Raw genomic sequence first — 14276 nt, 5'->3', positions numbered from 1 at the left:
CAAGCATGTTTTTCCCACTATCTACATGTAGATGGAAATAGCACTCTCACATAGCTCAGAGTCTTCCATAGAGAGCTAGAGGCTACTTAGACAGTCTGTAATTCATTATTAAATTATGGAAGCCTTTATGAAACCCAAGCCGTAGGAAAAAAAAAATGATTCTTGATTCTTGACCTCAGTTGGCCCTGCTCCTGTACAGTAAGTAGACTGTGGATCTAGAATTTCTTCTGATCTTTAAGTAGATTGTGGAGAAGAAACCATTGCAAACCCAACACTTCATTTCATTCATCGTAGCGTAAGATGCTGTTTCTGTGGTGTTTCCAGTCAGGAAAAAAAAAACAACAACTTGCTGACTGAGAAAGGAGATCAACAAACTTACAAAAGAATACAATTTTAGAAGATTTTTCATCCTTTCACATGACAGGTAGGTGAGATTTTGGAACTGACTTCTACAAGTTGAGATGATACGATTTTATTTCAGAGACTGACTCGTGGTTCAATTTCAGGACAGACACCTTCCCTCCCTAGGCCTAAGATTCCTGTTCTATTGTGTGAAAAGAATACTTCTTATCTGTCTATGGAACATGTCCTTTTAGAAGCATATTCCTATCACCCCAAATTGTGGAAACTTTGAGACAAATGTAATGTGAGACATAGGCCTCTTTTTATTTAATGTAAACAGAGAAAGTAAACTTAACATTCACGTGTTAGAATAACAGCAGTTATTCAAAAGATGTAACGATAGGCTATTTTTGGAGAAGGATGGCTGAGAAGGTAGGATCTGAAGGATACGGATTAGAAGAGGTAGACAGGCCTCTTGCCTGAAATTGGTGGATCTAGAAACAAAAGAAAAATGTGGGGTTTTTAAAAAATTATGTTATATCAAAGCCTGATTAAGATCAAAAGACTATTAAAAGGCAGGAGTTCAGATATTTATTCCAGGATTTTTTTTCCCAAAAAGCTATATATCGTCACAGTATGTAAAGGAATTTAGAGGCAAATATCTAAAACTCCTTTGATGACTGGAAAGATCTGTGAGTTCCTCTTCCTTGAAAAATTTCCTTAAAAACCAGGAAATTCGGGGCTTCCCTGGTGGCGCAGTGGTTGAGAGTCCGCCTGCTGATGCAGGGGACACGGGTTCGTGCCCCGGTCCGGGAAGATCCCACATGCCGCGGAGCAGCTGGGCCCGTGAGCCATGGCCGCTGAGCCTGTGAGTCCGGAGCCTGTGCTCCGCAACGGGAGAGGCCACAACAGTGAGAGGCCCGCGAACCGCAAAAAAAAAACACAAAAAACCAGGAAATTCAAAATGTATATCTCAGAAATAACTAAAAAAAAAACAACAAAAAACCAGGAAATTGGACCCATCAAACAATCCTAAAAGTTCAAATTATTTCTATTTCTCTTTAGGTTGATCTTGCAGCTTAAATAACAAAAGAAATGGTGAGTATATTATTAGTGAGCTAGAGTAGTCAAATCGTTCTAAACTCATTGAGTTAACATCCGAGATGTGCTTGTATCTTGGGGCTCTGGACCCTTCATTCACACAGAAGAAATGAGGTCAGCATTAAAGTGATTTAAAAACTAATCTCAGCCTGAAGTTATCTTCTTTCAAACCACATGTGACGTATCTAAACAATAAACACAATAAGGCTTTTGTAAAGACATATTTTTTGTTCACATCCTTGAGTTAGCTCTAGCTCTGCAATCTACTGCCAGACTTGTATTTTGCCCGGTTAATGTGTCAGGAATAGCTTACTTCTCTCTACTCAGGAATCTACTCTTGAACTGTAACCCCCTCCCCCAAGGCCACGGTTATAGGAGGCACGTTTTCTAACTATGTTATATATTTTCATATTTTTCTGGTCCCTTTATTTATGACTTTAAGAATTAAAATGGGAATATTGTTTTGAACCTGATTGGAGGTTGTGTTTTGAGAACTCACACGGAAGATCTCTGTTGTGGAAAACTCAGTGTAACAGAAGGCACTTACTATGAGACATCTCCTTGGACAGAATCACTTCTCTCCTACATTACAAAATGAACCCTCCACTCTTAGGTCCTCTAACTAACTCCTTGCTCAACATTTATTTGGCCTCACCTAGTCATGACTAAGGATTTCTCAGACTGGAGAAACCTCAAGGTCAGCTGGTTTATGAAAACTTGTAAAGGGAGTGATTAAGGATATGTTTATTATGTCAATCTGATCCACGTGTGTTTCAAAGAGGTGCAGAGAGCAGTGACTTGAATCTGTGGAAAATGCATTTTACCCTTGAAAACAGCTTTCAGGTGTTTGGCAAAGTTTTCCAAATAGGATTTATCATGATCAAGAATAGGCAAATCAAGAGTGGATTCTATTAATACTTATCCAGCCTACAGAGTCTCATCTATTTATCAAGGAATAAAGGAAGGAAGGTAATCAAATCAGTAGAATACTTCAGGTCAGTAACCTACCAACTGGATAGTTGAAGCAGATTTGCCTCTGCCTGACTGGTCACTTAATTCAGTGTTGAACGCAAGATGGCTGGAATGTCCCATATGCCCATTAACCAGTGACATGCCCTGCTGGATGAGGATGGTTTAAAATTAGTGCTGAAGCCAGAAGAACACAGGTGTAGCCTCTGTCAATTCCACAGTTCTATTTAACATTTTGCTTATTGGCCAAAGGGGTGGATGACAACAAAAGGGTACTAGGAGAATTTCATCAGGATAAATACTTGCTAAAATGACTGCCCTAAAACATCATGCATAGTCTAAATGGTTTAAGAATGCAACTGCAAATTTGGGGGTAGCAGATGCAAACTAATATATATAGTATGGATAAACAACGAGGTCCTACTGTATAGCACAGGGAACTATATTCAGTATCCTGTGACAAATCATAATGGAAAAGAATATGAAAAAACATATATGTATAACTGAGTCACTTTGCTGTACAGCAGAAATTAACACAACATTGTAAATCAATTATTCTTCAATTAAAAAAAAGAATGCAACCTCAAAAATTCTAGTCATGATTTACAAAGGCATGAACGGTGGTAATTTTATATTGTCTTTTTATTTACTGCAAAATGAAATTGTGAGTCCTTTCTGATGGAGATACCAAAAGGATGATCATCGAAACTGTACTGTACCCTGTAACTACTAAATGAATATCTCCAGAAAGATATTCACCAATTAAAGTACTTGTAGCTTCTAAAATATTCACACTCCTTTTCTTTTACACAATACCATGAATCTTAAAATTATGTTCTTAAAGCTCATTTTAAGTTCCCTGACAAGTCCAAGGACCATCTGAAAAAAATACAATTTTTGAATGTTCAGAGCTTATTTCACTCATTTCCACCTGGTTACATTTCTAATTATTAAGCATAAGTTGATATGTTGGCTTTCTGAATTAGTTTTCCCAGTCCATGAATGCTAGTCTATTGTGTATAAATGGCGATCTTATTATTGTCTTCAATGCTTATGTAGATTAGAACTCCTTTTGTGGAGGTTCAGTTCCTAAATTTTTAGAGAAAGTGGGATTCCTAAGTTTTTAAGAAAGAGTTAGGATTGAAACTGTCATTCCTAATTCCTGAATTACTATAGTACCCTAGCTTGGGCCCCAGGCCAAAGAACAACCCTGATTCATTAAAACAGAAAAAATTTCTACAGAATTTTGTTTAAAATCTATTTATCGTGAAAAGTTTCAAATATACAAAAAAGCTAAAAGAACTGTGATGTCAACACTCAGATATTCACTCCCTAGATCCTACCATTGACATTTTATTACACCTATTTTATCACCCATCTATCTATCTACCATCCTTCTATCCATCCATAAACCACCTTACTTTTGATGCATGAAATAGAATTTTAGAATAAATTTAGGGAGGATAATAAACAACAAGTGCTGATATTTTGAAAGACAGTAGTCTTTTAAAAGACTTTTAAAAGATAGTATACCAAAATGTTCATTGCAGCTCTATCTACAATAGCCAGGACATGGAAGCAGCCTAAGTGTCCATCAACAGATGAATGGATAAAGAAGATGCGGCACATATATACCGTGGAATATTAGTCAGCCATAAAAAGAAACGAAATTGAGTTATTTGTAGTGAGGTGGATGGACCTAGAGTCTGTCATACAGAGTGAAGTAAGTCAGAAAGAGAAAAACAAACACCGTATGCTAACACATATAAATGGAATCTAAAAAAAAGAAAAAAATGGTCATGAAGAACCTAGGGGCAAGACGGGAATAAAGACACAGACCTACTAGAGAATGGACTTGAGGATATGGGGAGGGGGAAGGGTAAGCTGGGACAAAGTGAGAGAGTAGCATGGACATATATACGCTACTAAATGTAAAATAGCTAGCTAGTGGCAAGCAGCCGCATAGCACAGGGAGATCAGCTCGGTGCTTTGTGACCGCCTAGAAGGGTGGGATAGGGAGGGTGGGAGGGAGAGAGACGCAAGAGGGAAGAGATATGGGGACATATGTATGTGTATAACTGATTCACTTTGTTATAAAGCAGAAACACACCATTGTAAAGCAATTATACTCCAATAAAGAAGTTTAAAAAAAAATACCAGTAGCATCAGTTACTCAAGGAAAATGACTATAACATATATTGCTTCTGCTTATACCTACAATACCTAATTAATAGAAATTAATAAAGACTGTTTTCTGAGTAAAAAAAAAAAAGATAGTAGTGTTTGCTTGTTTAAATGTTTGTTTAAAAGTCTTTTAAAAGATAGTAGTGTTTGCCCTGAGTACAAGCATTTTATAGTATGTGAATGGGAAGAAAGTCAGGGAATAAGTAGAAAACCATGAAGACTGCAGAATCGCAGGACTTTGTAGGGAAAGTTTATTTTAGTCTCCCGGAGTTTTTTGTTTGTTTACCAGCATTTATGTTTTTAACTATCCCACAAAACTGTTCATCTATTTTCTTATAGGGTAATATATGAGAGCGAAAAGAAACAAAATCTAGAAGTAAGCCACACTGCACTTTACATCTCATCATATATGTAGAAACTGATCAAACGCGGGCACAATGAAAGCAATTAATCAAGCTGAAAAAAAGATTTGCTGGAATTCCCACTCCTGAGCTTCTTGTTCGCATAATTTTAAATGTCCTTAAGATAGAAATGATGCATAATTTCCGGAATTTTCAAAGTTTTTGTTTGCCTGTTAATTTGCTTTGGGTTAAGAAAGATACCCAAAACACAGATTGGTAGCTAGGCCTTTAAACCCCTTCATTCTCAGATGTGAAATATTCTCCTGTTTCTAAACTAGCCAGGGAGGTCAAAAAGGAGGCTGTCATAAGTATAGTAATGGGCCAGCAACAGATGTGTGAAACATTAATAACCATGCTTATAGGGGAGCTCTCAGTCAGAATGATCCGTGTGTCCTAGAAATCGGAGTCGCATGCCTTCAATAGACAACCTCATGAAGATGTTAATTACTTCTGAACAAGTATTTCTGAAATAAAAGACAAATATCATGAAGCCCTAACATAAAAGATCAATAAAATTTAAACTATACCTCGGCACTTGGTGATACAAGAAGAAGAAAACATTTTTCTATTAAGAAAAATCCATGGATGCCTCCTATTAATCCCAACAGTTTCCAAATGTGGCCCTTGTGTTCATGGAAATGTCCAGACTCCGAGGCTTCCTGCTCATGTAAACCAAGAACCTAAAAAGAAAAGAGATGGAAAGAAAGAACTTCTGATGACTTAAATATTATTTAGTAGGTCCACTGTTGAAAATATATTCAATTTCCATTCTGGGCAACCCCATGACAACACCTGAATTCATTCAAAGCCCAGTTTGCTTTTAGATGTATGAATACTTCCACTATATGATTTAATCAGGGCCAAATAAGATGTGAAAAAAGAAAGGAGAGCTTTGAAAAGCTGCTGCTAATGAGCAGACTAAAGCCTAAGCTTATTTCAGCAAGTGGCCTAAATTTTCACACATTCTCAGTCCTTTAGCTGAATTTTTTTCCAGTTCAATCCATCCCAATTTGCACAGCAATGCTTTATAACAAATCAATATGTTTTATATCCAAAACAAATATAAAGATACATTTCATCCAGGGTTTCTTCTCCCCATGCCCCATAGCAATTAAAGAAAACTTTTAATAAATGTTCAAATAAGTAAGAAATCCACCTGAAGGACTTTTTTCCATTGAGCGCACCTGTATGCCCAGCAATACTGTCAGCTCTCTGGGACACAAAAGGATACTAGAAAAGCATTAGGAATTTTCCTCTAGTTGACTCATCCCACTGCTTGTCTCATCCATTTGTTGACCTCATGATTTCTTGTGAGCTAGTAAATCAGAATGTATCATATTCCCTCCCCAGGAGAAGACAGTTTGGGAAATATTGTGGTTTCCATATCTAGGATATTACTAACCATTAAATTTAGAAAAGAAAAAAATTATATGTGTATATGTTCATGTAAGTAGTGTATAGGTATTTATGTACATATGCATAGAGATACATATGTACACGTGTGTGAGTACATGTACGGATCTCCATAAACACATTGAGTGTATGGACATAACTAAAGATGTATACAGGTTAGTCCACTTTTTCTTTTGGTAAAGACTTAAAAGGACAGGCACCTAATATTTGGAATTACCATGATGTCACAAAACAGAGGACGTTGTCATGTCAGAAAAGAAAACAGAGGGAAACCTCACAATCTCAGAATAAAATGTACATCTTCAAGTTGAATCAATGCAGCTAGTTAAAAGAGGAAATCGTGACAGTGGGATTTTTCTCATTTCTGTGCAGACCTTTAAACACTTGCCGCGCATCACATTCAGGAACCACTGATTTTTCTAGCCTTCCACCACACCTGTACGGCATCTATCTTCCTCTTCCCAATAACTTATGTCCTCCTCTCTTTCCTCAAGTAAAGCAACTGCCTTCTAAGTGAAACCCAGCTAAGTTCCCCTCTGTAAATATGTCTCTGTAGGGCCGGTGGACAGTCCCACTCCCCCCAACGTCCACCCCTGCTGCCTTGGGCTGTGTACTCTCCCACTCGGGGAGACCCAGGCAGCCTTAAGATCCTGTTGCTATTTCCCAGGATCCTGGGCAATGAACAGCTCTGCACCCACTGCAGTGACCTAGCAACAGGCTTCGGCCACCGCCTCAAGCCAGTAAGCCCTGAAATATTTCCTGAAAATTAGATTATAAGGGAAATTAAAACTAATAATGGTTTGTTTCATTTCTCCAATGCTCACTTTGCAATTTTCAGAACACGTAATAATTTTTGAGCCTCTAAGCAACAAGAGGGACCCTGCAGGAAATTGCTAGAGGCTTGTGGAAAACTTTAACATCTCAGACTTTGTGAGACGTGGGGGAAATCATTGGCTCAGCATTACCCATCATGAGAGATTTCAGGAGGAATACGTAACCTCACCTGCAGACCCTTCTCCCTGAACTCGTCTGCATCTCTGGTTCTAATCCTTTCATCTCTGACAAATAAAGAGCCTCTGAAAACTTCAGCAAAGAGCCAGCTTCCTGGAGATTGCATGTTTCTTAAAGGAAGTCTAGATGCTAATAGTTGGGCAAGAAAAGAGAAATTCATTTTGATGGTTCAAACGAAGAGAGGTTAATGGTGGAGCTATGACAGAGGTGTGGGCAGGTGTCAAGGGTATGAACGAGGGATAATGAGACACCCGGAAACCGGCAACCCCAGGGAACCATTATCACTCTTAGGGCTGAAAGGGCAAAGGGCAAAGGTTGGAAAGAACTGAAGCTCAATTACTGAAGCTCCATGGGAGATGAAGTTAGGGAGGAGGCCTCCTGCAGGAGGTGTATTACTGCCGGTAATCAGCCGCTTCTAGAGCTAGTGCTGGAGGGAGGGAGTGGGGAAGAGATACCCCTGCCACTCTCTCCTCCTGCCCTGGCTTTTCTGTTGTTCACCCGCTGGGGGAACTCAAACAACAATCCAGCCTGCAGGGAGCTGAGGGGGTGCAATCTTCAGGGGCAGAGAAGAGCAGAGCATGGATCTGATGAGGGGTTGGGGGCCAACGGAGAAAAACCAGTACATCTTATAGCCCATTCGTTTTTATTTATAGATACGTACACTTCCTGAATTTCTGTTAATAGGAATCCATATCTGATCACGTATTTTTAAATTTCAGAAGTAGGAATAACCTGGTGGATCTAATGATTAATCATCTCTTTTCTCCTACAAGGGTTTTGGGGAAATAACACTGATCATCACAGAAAACACTGGCCACTGTATCTACGCATCCACGTCACTGTGAAATTCTGCATAAACACCTCCAGTGGCACAAAGTAAAGAGAAATTAGAAACACTCCATCTGAAATGGAAAATAGCCACTTACCTGAGGAATCAGATGGAACAGAGCATCCCCAGAAAGTGTCCCAACAGCCAGACCCACAAACAGCTGTAAAATGAGCCGATAGCTCTCCTCGCAGCAGTGGAAAAGGGTCAGGGTCGTCCCGAGCATGGAGCCCAGCGTGAGCAACGTCACTGCCATGGTGCTGTAGCCATATTCTGAGCCAAAAAGGAGATTGCAAAACAGTCAGAGCCCCTACGAGGGCCTCTGCCAGTGAACATGCTAGAAGAATCCAGCCTATACTATAACCGACAGGGATACAAAATTGTTTTGTGAGTGCTCTATTGGGTAAAAGGTTTCAAGGCTTTAATTTGTAAGGAAAAGAATTTCTCCAAATTATTCCATTGCTTTGAAGTTATCCTGACTACCCCTTATGAAAAAATCACCCTAGCAAGCAAGGAGCTAGCTTACCTCCTACCCCCAAAGAAAATAATTTCTCTCACTTTAAACTACAACCTCTATTGACAGACACTGGTAATATTTGTCATTTCATTTCAACATTTCGAAGGCAAGGAAGCAAGGTTACAGAAGGAGCATATAGTTTGGGCCACTGTAGATCAATATTTGTGGACAACATGAGTACTTTCTCACAAAACTTCTCAAAATTATTTGTAATGTCAGAAGTGTTTATTATTCTCTGACTAAAACGAGCGATTGTATTGGTAAAAACAGATCAGTCAATGTGTAATGGATGATAATATAAATTTGGACAGCCTACCTTTTGGATTATTGCAATAAGTTTTTATAACCCCTAAAATTTATTCTGTATTTCTATGCTTCTAGATTTTTTAAATGTTCAGAAAGTGCAATTTTTTTTACAATTATTCAAACAGAAACAAATATGTAGGAGGGGAGAAGAAATAAAAGGGTAAAGGAAGAAAGAGAAAGATTAAGAGAAAGAAATGGCTTTCAGAGTCAAGTACATATGATTTGGGAATAAAGAGTATTCGCACACCATTTTCCTCTGGTTGCAGGTATCCAGAGCGAATACTCTGTTTCAAATTAGAAGTTACTAATGTCAGGCCAAATGGTTTGTAAACAAGGAAGGTAGGTAATTACAAAATTAAACTATCATTTCCTTTCGTGACCACAGATAGATAAAAAAATCAAACAATTTCAGCTATCATACTATTGCACTTAAAGCCCATTGTGGATTTTAATAAATTACCATCTTAAAAGGTGTTATAATTGAAGATGTTGCACCCTCATCATTCTTGTACTTTTCTGGGACAGTCATTCTCCACAGTACGTCATGTTAATGACACTAGCTGGTAAGATGACAATAGGCCTGGGATGTGAAGAGGACCCTTATCGAATTACAAGCTCTAAATTATACAGAGATCGAACATTAAAATAAAGTTGGTGGTGTACTCAGGGGAGGCAAAAAACTTTCACACTTTGATTTTTCCCACTCTCACTGCTACTCCTTTGCTGTGAGTTTTCCCACTCTCGCCGCTACTCCTTCGCTGCTAGGGAAATCTATAAAACGGCTGTTGTTCAACAGATACAGAGTTTCAGTTTTGCAAGACGAGGCATTTCTAGAGATCTGTTGCAGAGCAATGTGAAAATACTACCGAACCGTACACTTATTGAGATGGTAAAGTGCATGTATTTTTTACGACATTAAACAAAAATAACAGCAATAGTCTGGAATGATCATACACCTGCCTAGAGGTTTTATTTTCCTCTAATTTAATACTATGTTGTTAAAAAATCCCTAGAGATATTTAACCAAGTTTCACATCCCATTCTTCCACAAACAGACTCTCAGTGGGAAAGAGATTCTTCTTGACTAACAGATAAATTAAAGACATTTGAAGTTTAACGTGAGCACCTGGGTGCCTAATAAAGTTCAAAGTTGCCACATTTTTATGGTGGCTACAAAAGATAAGAAAATGTCAGGAACTCAACAAGGACAAATTAGGGGCTGACATTTCCCAGGCAAAAGGCAAAGTTTCAAGTTCTTTAATTCTTCTACTCTCCCCATTGTCCTGAGGGCAGCTACAGTGCAGTTTTGGAAGAGAAAGGATGTTTCATTCCTTGGGAGCTTGTAAATCTTTCTTGACTGGAGTCAGATTTGATATAAATCTTTCCCATCCTTACAACAGAACTGGACCTACCAACTAAATTCTTAACCAATCCTGAGCAGCTTCTCTGAACAGGTCTGAAACGATTTCTACACGGCCATAGCATTCTTTCCTGGAAATTCAATTGAAGGTGGTGCTTAGGGGTTGCGTTTCAGCATGCTGAACACTGTGTTCTTAATAACGTCTCCCTGTGTCGTCCTCTCTTTAACGTCTTACATTCCTGTAATTTCAAAAGGCCAACAACACAAACCTTTCTCTTTAGTTATATGATGCAACATTTTAAATTGAGGACGGTGCTGTTTTTCTAGGTTCTTTAGTGAGTATGACTTGTTTGGATTTTTCTCAGGAAGACTATTTCCTAGAAGGGTCTAGAAGTTAATTAAAAAGGGAATTAAGCTTTTTTCATGGATCTTCAGTCCAAAACCCTGTTTCCAATTGGCCTGTATAACCAGACCCCGTGCCAGGGAGGTGTCTGGTTATACAGATCCATTTTTGAGCCATCGCTGACCACAAGGTGTTGAATTATTTAGCTGCTCACTTTTAATGAAGCTTTTTTTCCTCTCAGTGAACGTGGAGTTTTAGATATATGGACCTGGCATGTTTTTGTTCACAATCTTCAAATGAATCACTCGATGTAGGATCCATTGTGAGTTAGAAATAAGTAACTGAACAATTCTGCTATGATGGGCATTGCAGACTACCTCAAAGAGAAAGAAAAGCAGTTCTGAAAAATATGTAAGGCCCTCAGATCAATGGTAATTTTTTTTTTTTTTTTTTTGCGGTACGCGGGCCTCTCACTGTCGTGGCCTGTCCCGTTGCGGAGCACAGGCTCCGGACGCGCAGGCTCAGCGGCCATGGCTCACGGGCCCAGCCGCTCTGTGGCATGTGGGATATTCCCGGACTGGGGCACGAACCCGCGTCCCCTGCATCGGCAGGCGGACTCTCAACCACTGCGCCACCAGGGAAGCCCAGTAATATTTTTAATATAGTTAAATGTCATATTTTTACTATCCATCATAGATGTTTTTAGGCCACCGTTTTTTTTCTCTTGACTTTTAAATGTCAGGTGCTTTAAATTTACAGAATGCATTTTTGTACACATTAGCCCACTGGAACTTCACTGGTATACTGCCAAGTCTCAGAGTAGTGTTCACCTACTGCAGTGATGTTATGGGTCACAGGTGAGTGTGAATACTGATCCCTTCACTTCCTGGGGCTGCCAGCCACAACCGGGAGGCCGGCACCTCCTTGCACTGCTCACCTCCATCCCAGGACAGCCTCTCTGGTTGACCCCAATGTGCCTTCATTTTTACTGTGTGCCACAGTGTGGAAATGGATAGGAAGCCCTGTACTATCACTGCTTCCCACTGTGCAGAGAAAGAGACGGGCTTGGGATATAAAGAGATTGCTGAAGATCGCAGAGTTGGCTGGGGAAGGAAGGCATGACTCAGCTCTGCATTTCTGACCCCAACACCGACGCCCTTTCTCATATTCCAGGCCACCTCTCAACTATGGACTTTGAACTTGGTCCGTGCTTGAGTCAAATACAGGGGACAAACTTGATTTATATAAGTTATACACAAAATATAAAATATTCGTTGAGAGGCAGTATAGCATAGGGGGTTAAAAACAGCTTGTCTGGGTTTGAATCCCAGCTCTATCACTTACCAGCTGTGTGTCCGTGGGCAAGTCACTTAACTTCTATGTGCTTCAGTTTCCTCATCTCTAAAGTGAGGATGATAATAATAATTTCTAGCTGTAGCACTGTGTGAGGACTCAATGAGCTGACCAATGTAAAATGCTCAGAGCGGTGCCTGGTCTATGGTACGTATCCTTCACTCACCATCATTATCGCATACACTGTGTGCGTTAGCTCTCCGAGGGAAGAACCAGAACTTACTCTCCGGCGTGGGGGGTCCCAGCTTCGCTTGTTGGTCCTGGGGCCGCTGGCAAGAGCAGCTCAGCAACTGCTGGATGATCCCTGGACTCATTTGCTTAAAGTCCTCCTTAGAAATGGCTGAAAGCTTGTTCTGTAGAAATATCTCCACGAATTGTCCAGCAGAGAAGCAAGTCTGTAGGAGGAAGAAAATACACTGTTACCATCCTCAGCACTGAACCAAATTCCCCATCGACTGCCATTCTTGAGGAGTCAGAACGAAGTGGAAGGGTTCAAGTCTACCCTTCCACATGAAGCCATTACTATGTGTGTCTCCCTGAAGCCTTCTGTCCATAAATAATCCCCCAGGATTATCTTTCATCTCTGATTGAAGCAGCTGTATCTCACTTTCATTCTGAGTATTATACAGTAGGAGTTTTGCACACTTTTTTCTTTCCTGAAGAGATGCACCGTGTTTTACAATGTGTTGGACAGTGTTCTAACCAGCAGCCTAAGGAAACCTTGAGGGGGGATGGCTTTGTATTATTAACAAAGCTAAAACTTCACAGGATAAAAGGGGCTCTGAGGTAATGAGGTCATCGTCTTTAATATTCTCTGATTCAGCAAGGCTTTGTAGGCAACATGCATTTTCAAAAGCAATAAAAGTTAAGGCAATATTTTAAAAAGTGAATATGCTGTATCAACTCGCTGGCGTGTAAACACTGAACGATATGGCTACCTCTGTCCCTTGACAGCCTCCCACCACAAAAACAGTTGAAATCACTGTTATTGCCTACTGATTTCACTAATTTTTATCTAGATCTTTGTGATTTTTTTCATATCGTATAGGGATATCTATGAGATAAGAAGTAGAAACAGACAACAAATGAAACGGGTCTCTAAAACTTGCCTCAAAGCATCTGTCCATTTCAGAAGTGTTAAGGGCTGACATTTTGTGCATCAAAACTTACACTGAAAAGTTTTCATATGTGGATGAGAAGGGTGTATAGTTTCGCTAGCACAAATGAGTGTCTTCTACTGAAATAAGACCCCAATGCGAGATCAGTGTGATCTTTAGTTACAGTAAGGTATCTTTAAAAAAGTCAGGGATGTATACAAGGATCGTCTGATCTGCCATGCTGTAGAAAGTAGGGATTTTAAACAAAGGCACATGGCTAATCAGAAAATCATGACGACACATTTGCTGGATTCTCCCACACAAAAATCCTTCGGGATGATTCCAAGGGTTAAAAAGCTTTATCTTGATTGGGAGATGTTTGGTTGCATGGAACAGGACCTACTCAAACCAGCAGACACCAAGGGGAGGATGCATGAAGCTTACAGAGGATGTCTGAGATGGGAAGGACAGCCACATTTCAAGAGGAACTGAACCGGAAGCTGGAAAATTAGAACCAATGACTTTCCTCTGTCTCTTTGGGGCTTAGTATTTTCTTCTTTCTGTTTCCCTCTGCAGACATCTACTTCCTTGCAAAATCTGGTCTTCTCTCTTTAATAAACACATGGCCATATAAGCCCTGACCCTAAGGTGACCTTTCCATCCAAGAACCCAAGATTGGATTGAGTCTGCAAATCCTGACAGATCTGATTGGCTCAGCAAAGCTATAGATGGGTTTTCTTGGTCAAATACCCGTTTGATTCCATCAATTTTGCCCCCGAGACAGGAGGTGGGACCATGCTCTTCAAACACGGCTTCTGGACCCAGCACTGTGGGTGAGAAAGCCATTTCTCAGAAAGGGATTGGGCAAGAACTCCAAAAGTTTTCTACTGCAAGAAGCAGCAGCAGAAAGCTAAACCTGTGATTTTTTTCCCTTTATCAAAATAATTTACACCAAAGACAACAGTCTCTTTTGTATCATTTATTAATCATGGAATAGAATTACTTCATCATTAAAAATACTGGCAACAATAAAGGGAAACTAACAACAAGTTT

At 39.7% G+C, this 14276-nt stretch overlaps 1 protein-coding gene across 2 annotated transcripts in view; it reads right to left on the bottom strand.

Moving 5' to 3' along the window:
* Positions 1-14276, bottom strand: part of SLC39A12 (solute carrier family 39 member 12) — a 70612-nt gene that overhangs the window by 30367 nt on the left and 25969 nt on the right. Inside the window, exons 6-9 of one of the 2 annotated variants that reach the window (XM_067705762.1) lie at positions 12350-12521; positions 8348-8520; positions 5525-5677; positions 2452-2559 (exon numbers count right to left, since the gene is read on the bottom strand). In XM_067705762.1, the coding sequence (XP_067561863.1) occupies positions 2452-2559; positions 5525-5677; positions 8348-8520; positions 12350-12521 (606 nt within the window). Of the gene's footprint in view, positions 1-2451; positions 2563-5524; positions 5678-8347; positions 8521-12349; positions 12522-14276 lie in introns of both variants that reach the window. The other variant, XM_067705675.1, reaches the window with a different exon arrangement.

This window comes from Pseudorca crassidens, chromosome 1 (assembly GCF_039906515.1).
Source record: "Pseudorca crassidens isolate mPseCra1 chromosome 1, mPseCra1.hap1, whole genome shotgun sequence".
Classification (NCBI taxonomy): Eukaryota; Metazoa; Chordata; class Mammalia; order Artiodactyla; family Delphinidae; genus Pseudorca; species Pseudorca crassidens.
Note: the sequence above shows the minus strand (reverse complement) of the source record. Positions and strands in the feature narration are given on the sequence as shown.